The sequence below is a fragment of the Camelina sativa genome, chromosome 14, assembly GCF_000633955.1.
Source record: "Camelina sativa cultivar DH55 chromosome 14, Cs, whole genome shotgun sequence".
NCBI classification, from domain to species: Eukaryota; Viridiplantae; Streptophyta; class Magnoliopsida; order Brassicales; family Brassicaceae; genus Camelina; species Camelina sativa.
In genome coordinates this window covers 22,375,731-22,383,258 of record NC_025698.1, presented here as the reverse complement: position 1 = coordinate 22,383,258, position 7,528 = coordinate 22,375,731, and the positions used below count along the sequence as shown (strand labels likewise).

Below are 7,528 nucleotides of genomic sequence, written 5' to 3'. Positions count from 1 at the left end.
CAGGAACAGCCTCAAATCTCCAGAAATCACCAAGAACACTCAAGAACACTTAAGGAACGTTTTCTCCCTTTTCTTTTGTCTCAAAAACGGCTAAACACGACTAATTAGACAAAACTCGAGTTAAGGGTTTTTCCTAACCCAAAACGCGGCGTTTAACTTAAGTCAAACCGCAGAAAAACGACCTTGCATCGACCGATGCACCTACTGCATCAACAGATGCAATCCCTAAACCAGGATTTCGGTTCGCGGGTGTTACAGTAGTAATATGAGAAACCTAAAGAAAAAAAATAGAAAAAATGAGTTTGTAGAAATGAATTTTTGGTTAATTGATGAAAATTGACAAAATTATTACTTACGAAATTATGATATATTGAATAATAATATTTAGGATATTTTTGGATTTCCAAAATTTTTGTGGATGTTAACTGAATTTTTGCTGTTTACTTTTATTGTTAAATTTAAAATACTAACCAATATACATATTATCTCATATGATGCTCTAATCTATGAAAAAGTGAACTATGGTTTGATGATGATATAGACAGTTAAATGTGATTACTAAAGTGAATGTCTAACGATGAGATTTATTTTAGAATATTTTTTTCAAATATTAATATATATCATTTAAAAAAATCATTTAAGAATATTAGTAATTTTTAAATGTTTGATTTTATAATTTCAACACATGTATTTTTGTAATGCATATGTTAAAACATAAGATAATTCAAAATAAATTATAATTTATAGGAATGAATATTCAGTTATCTGATGAGAATGTCTCTATATCTTTGTATATGTTTTGATTTTATGAATTTCACTCATTTAAAATTGATTAAGACATGAATTAAAAATGAGTACTTATAAGATAACAACATAACAAATATATCTTAAATAATGTTGATACAGTTTTTTTGCAAATTATATATATATTTTTAATTTTTATTTGTATTTTCAATTCCTACTAAGATATATATATTTGATATGATGTATTAATTGTATTTGATATAAAATATTTAGTTATATGCAATTAAGATGAAATGTGTAATTAAACATAAAATATGGTTTATTATGATGGTATAGATATTTAAATGGTACTACATGTCCTATAAGAGATTTTTGGTAAAAGCACAAAGATCAATAAACAATAAATATTATGTCATTTATAAAACTTCAACCAATAGGAAAATATACTGCATAGTTCAAATAGTAATAAATTGTTATATTAATAAATATTATACATAAAATTTTGAGTAAATATTATAAAATAGAGCAAAAAAGCCTTAAAACTCTTATATAATGGAACTGAGAGAGTATTGAAATGAAATATGAGAGGTTTATATTCAATATTAAAATGTTACAAGATAAAATCTAAAAACATGTAAATTACTACTTAATTATTCTTAATAATATTTTATTAATTTTTACCTGCGTAATAACGCGGGCCTTATCTAGTTTTATATATTTTTCAAGACGAAAATACTTCAAAAACTATAGATTCTTTAGATTTAAAAATCTTTATGATGCACAACGATAATTTAAATTGCAAAGGAAATATTTAATATAGTAGATCATAAAATTATTTAAAACAAAATACCTTTATAATTTATTTTAAACCAATTGATTATTTAATATAAAAATATTTTTCCAAAATTTTTATATCTCTTCTTCTTTGAACTTTTTAAAGTTATTAATCGATTCCATAACTCAGGGCTAGTAACATACAAAAAAACACAGTCTGAACATTAGCAGAATACTAAAATAATTTGACTATTATTCCAACGCAATCACATGTTATAAATATAGATAAGAATATAAATTATATATATATATATATATATATATATCACTTTTATTTATAAATATGTTTTCTACTTTGATAAATTCGATTAATAATTTAATATTATAGAGTAAGACTATAATTTACAAAACTGAAATAATCATATTGAACTCATTATGAAAGATGTTGTCTACTTTTTAAAATTTAAGTATAAAACCGAGGTGTATTATTTCTCTTAACTCTGTGGGTACATATTTTTAACGGGGTGTTAGCTTTAAAATGCTTTAAACTAAGTGTTCTTATTTGTTATGTTTTCATTAGATTTCATTTTCAAAGAGGTTTAAATACCCTCAAGAGCTCACTTCAGCTTTTCTACTTTTTTTCTTTGAATTTATATTTTCATTACGATAATAAATCTCTTAAAATAGTCTATATAATTTTTTTTACTATCATCTATTTCACTTTTAGTTTTTCTCTTTGTAATACTTGGAATCAACAATGAGTTAGAAATAAAATTTCCAAATTTCCAAATTAATAATGCTATATCAACTGTAAAAAAATCTAAAAATATATATATTTATTGTATTTAATTTATTTTTGTTTTTCTTTCTACAAATTAAAAATCTATGTGACATTCACAATTTTTATAATGATGAAGTCTATTATATGTTTAAATTCTATTGGCTATATTTTCAAAATTATGTTTTTAATTAAAAATTGATGTGGCAAGTTGAAAAGCTGACGTGTATTAATTAAAATATTTTGATTGGTTAAGTCTATTTGATTGGTTAAGTCTTTTAAATGAGGTGTCAGCTTTATATTCCACTAAAATGCTGATGTGGCGAGAAACTTCTTATACTTTTATTGTATTGATTTTCTAGTCATAAAATATCTACTCGGTTATTGTTTTGTAATTGTATATTTTTGGTTTTATTTTATCACATAAACAAAAACTAAATCCAATTATGTATAGTTTGGTTTGTTGGGTTCCGGTGAGAGCATTCTTGATGGTTGCTTGAATTTTGTCACCCTAAAACATTTTAGAAAAACAACAAAAAATTAGTATAAAGTAATATATAACAAAAAAAATATATGTAATCGAAATCTAAAATTTCTCACACGAAAGAAATTGAAATTTTAAACTATGTTTTTGAATGGTTATAAATCGGAAACAATGTTGAAAGTAGCCATGAGAAACTAAAAGGTTGAGTGGTTATTAACTTTCACTTTGAATAAGTTTAAAAGGTGAAGTGGTGGAAATGATTGGAATGGATGAACGTTTATATAGAGGTACTACTTTCTATTTTAGATTAGGTTATATTCGACTGATTTTGTGGCGAAATATTATTTACCAAATCAATGATTTTGGTTTCTGTTATTATATTATTCCTTTTTTATGCGAATCAAGGATTACGTTTGCTATATATAACTTATTTTCTTGTTTGGAGTATATTTCTTTCATTTATTATTTCTTCATATATTTATTTTCCAAGTTTGTCAAAGATTAAGTTTGCTATATTTAAGGATATTTCGTTTTTAAATTGTAATTGCTAATTTATGAACATGATATGCGTGTTGCTTTGCATCTATAATAAAGGAAACATGGAACTGCCGGAAAGTTATCTTTAATTATTGAAATCACATTAATACCATCTTAATTTAAATTAGAAGGTTTTTTTACTGTTTTTGTTTATATGCACCTTAATTAACGGGCATTTAAAATATACTGAGGATTTCAAAATTTGTTATTTTATTTGATTTTTCATTATTTTTAAATTACTTTTTTGGAGAATTTGTAAGATAAATTATAATGATACCTTTAATATATAGTTGTTTTGGAATTTAAGAGACAACGCTTAAATTCGTTATGTGAACCATGATTTTGTTTTTATTTTTATTTTTTATTTTAGGATTTATATATATCACTTATATTATTTTTGAGAAGGAATAATAAATCAATAGATATAATTGTTTGTAATTAGTTATAAAAAATAATTTTATAAACAATGAATTATACTTATTTGTTTTTAATATGCAGGAATATCATAAATTTCGTAATAATATGAAATTAAATAAAAATTATTCGATTGAATTACACATATCAATGGATTTATTAAAAACACAATTATTGTGCTTATTCTGATTTTTGAATACATCTGAAATATTTCTACTCTAAAACTGTATTAGTTTCGATGTTTTCATGACTTCTTTTCATTTTTTTTTTCTTGCCCTTGTGAATCCGTCTTCTTTGACTAAATATTGAAATAGTTTCTTGATGTTATGAGTCTGACCAATTGGTTCGTGTAGTACACCTTTTGGGATCTGTGAAAATGTAAAGTATATTTTATTAGTTATTTAGAATAAAGCGTAAAAAGAAAAGTCAATGAACAAACTTATTTGCAAATGAGATGAAATCCTTTACACTTTTTTTCTTCCACATTTTTTCATTCATGTTATGCACAAACTTAGCAGGAATCTCATCATTTGACTTGTATTGGCTATTTCTCTCGAACCATGAAGAGAAATGACGGCTATAAAGCTGGACAAATGTTACACAATTGGAAGAGGATTCAGTTTTTGCTGGAAATTTTGGGTTGCCTTAGAAACAGTTAAAAGAAGGCATATTTTTTAGACGAATGGAGTTGTTTGGGGATGAGGTGGGTGGTGATGAGGTGGGCGGTGATGAATGAATTTATAGGTGTTAGTATAGGTTATGCTTTCAATATAGGCAAGTGTAGGTATCATTTGTTTATTAAAAATTGTCTTTTAAATAATTATAATAGCAGTCTTTTGTAAATACGTTAATGTTTTAAGGGTTATTTGATAAAAAATGCTCTGAGCTATATGATGCTGACAACTCAACTTTTTTGTCAAAATGTTCCTCTATTAATATATATAGGGGATTGATCCGAAATCTAGTTCATATATTTCACTTAAATTGTGAGTTGATTAGCGTTTAACTTGGGAAATGTCTTTAAATTAAGTATGACTTTGAAACTTACATCAATTAACTTGGGAAATGTCTTTAAATTAAGTATTACTTTGGAAACATCTAAAGAAAAACAAGGTCTCATGAGACAATATAAAAACCAAAACAAATACTGTAATGATTATTTTATTTTTTTTTGTTAAACCAAAACAAAATACGGTAGAACATCTATAAATTAATACTTTTTAAATTAATACACCCTATAAATTAATAAATTTTTATGGTTCCAAGTTGGACCGGTGTAAAAAATGATACATTTCGATAAAATAATAAGATAATAACTTTTTTGAAAAAATCCTATATAAACAGAAGGTATAAGTGTTTTCTCGGTTTTAGTCTGTTTTCTCGTTTTAAGCCTGTTTTGGGACAAAATATGTATAAGTGTTGTCTAAACACTCCAAATTCAACCTGAACTCTTATAATTAGTCAAATGCATTAGATTGTTATATATTTTGACCCTAGACACACAAACAAAGCTTCAAATCAATGTTTTCTCGGTTTTAGCATGTTTTCTGGTTTTAAGCCTGTTTTGGGACAAAATGGGTATAAATGTTGTCTTAACATTTCAAATTCAACCCGAACTCTTATAATTAGTTAACTACATTGGATTGTTTCATAATTTGACCGTAGAAACAATAACAAAGCTGTTTACTGCTTCGACTCAATGTATTTTCGGTTTTAGCCTGTTTTTTCGTTTTAAGCCTCTTTTGGGATAAAATAGGTATAAGTGTTGTTTAAACACTCAAAATTTAACCCGACCTCTTATAATTGGTCAAATGCATTGGATTGTTACATATTTTTACCTTATAAACACAAACAAAGCTTCGAATCAATATTTTCTTGGTTTTAGCCTGTTTTCTCGTTTTAGTCCTGTTTTGGGACAAAATGGGTATAAATGTTGTCTAAACACTCCAAATTCAACCCGAACTCTTTTAATTAGTCTAATGCATTGGACTGTTACATATTTTGACACTAGAAACAATAACAAAGCTGTTTACTGCTTCGAATCAATGTTTTCTCGGTTTTAGCCTATTTTCTCGTTTTAAGCCTGTTTTGGGACAAAATATGTATAAGTGTTGTCTACACACTCCAAATTCAACCCGAACACTTATAATTAGTCAAACGCATTGGATTGTTACATATTTTGACCCTAGAAACACAAAAAAAGCTTCGAATCAATGTTTTCTCGGTTTTAGCCAGTTTTCTCGTTTTAAGCCTGTTTTGGGACAAAATGGGTATAAATGTTGTCTTAACACTCCAAATTCATCCCGAAATCTTATAATTAGTCAAATGCATTGAATTGTTACATATTTTGACCCTTCAAACACAAACAAAGCTTCGAATCAATGTTTTCTTGGTTTTAGCATGTTTTCTCGTTTTCAGCCTGTTTTTGGACAAAATGGGTATAAATGTTGTCTTAACACTCCAAATTCATCCCAAACTCTTATAATTAGTCAAATGCATTTGATTGTTACATATTTTGACACTAGAAACAATAAAAAAGCTGTTTACTGCTTCGAATCAATGTTTTCTTGGTTTTAGCATATTTTCTCGTTTTAAGCCTGTTTTCGGACAAAAAATATATAAGTGTTGTATAAACACTCCAAATTCAATTCGAACTCTTATATTTAGTCAAATGCATTGGATTGTTACATATTTTGACCCTAGAAACACAAACAAAGCTGTTTATTGCTTCGAATCAATGTTTTCTCGGTTTTAGCCTATTTTCTCGTTATAAAACTGTTTTGGGACAAAATAGATATAAGTGTTATCTAAACACTCCAAATTCAACCCGAAGTCTTATATTTAGTCAAATGCGTTGGATTGTTACATATTTTGACCCTAGAAACACAAACAAAGCTACGAATCAATGTTTTCTCGGTTTTAGCCTGTTTTCTCGTTTTAAGCCTGTTTTGGGACAAAACAGGTATAAGTGTGTTCTAAACACTCTAAATTCAACCCGAACTCTTCTAATTAGTCAAATGCATTGGATTGTTACTTATTTTGACCCTATAAACACAAACAAAGCTTCGAATAAATGTTTTCTATGTTTTAGCCAGTTTTCTCGTTTTAAACCTGTTTTGGGACAAAATGGATATAAGTGTTGTCTAAACACTCTAAATTATAGATTTGAAAAATAAAATATCTGACAAAGCTATTCATAAGTTTGAAAAATATATTATTTAATTTAGTAAGAGCATGTTTATGATGTATCATGATCTGTTGGTTGTAGAGAATCTTTAATTTAGTAAGAGCATGTTTATGAAATCTCATTGTATTTATATTTAAATTATACAGAAATGTATATAAAAAAAAAAGAATGTTATAAAACAGGGTTTAGTAGCATACACATATAGTGAGTGACATACAAGAAAATCCTTTATTTTGCTTATCAACTGGTTGAAGAAGACGGCTCAACCATGAAATTAGCTATCCTGTTCAACAGGTTTAGACCAAAAACTGTTTCTTCGCAATTGATCTTGACTGTTAAATTCAGAACTTCGGTGCATTTGCCTTCCACTGTGATGGTAATCAAAAGAGGGATCTCACTGCTCAAGATTTTGCTGCCGAATCTTAATCGCAGCCCAGTTGCATCTTCGAGTGTGTTTGCAACTGGTAAATCCACAGACACAAGGTGTAGATTTGAGTTGCTAAGCACCTTTAGTGTTATGCATTCGCAGATGCTGAGAAATTTGTCTTTCCCATTCTCCATTCTTGAATCTTTAACATGATCGTCAAATGTACACCTACCAAAATTGAAA

At 26.9% G+C, this 7,528-nt stretch overlaps 1 protein-coding gene and 1 pseudogene across 1 annotated transcript in view; both read right to left on the bottom strand.

Moving 5' to 3' along the window:
- The window catches only part of LOC109125150 (AP3-complex subunit beta-A-like), a 1,426-nt gene continuing 923 nt past the window's right edge, over positions 7,026-7,528 (bottom strand). The window contains exon 4 of the mRNA XM_019235572.1: positions 7,026-7,457. Coding sequence (XP_019091117.1) covers positions 7,159-7,457 — 299 coding nt within the window. The 3' untranslated portion in view covers positions 7,026-7,158. The remainder of the gene's footprint in view (positions 7,458-7,528) is intronic.
- LOC104742174 overlaps positions 7,076-7,528 on the bottom strand; it is a 4,044-nt pseudogene continuing 3,591 nt past the window's right edge.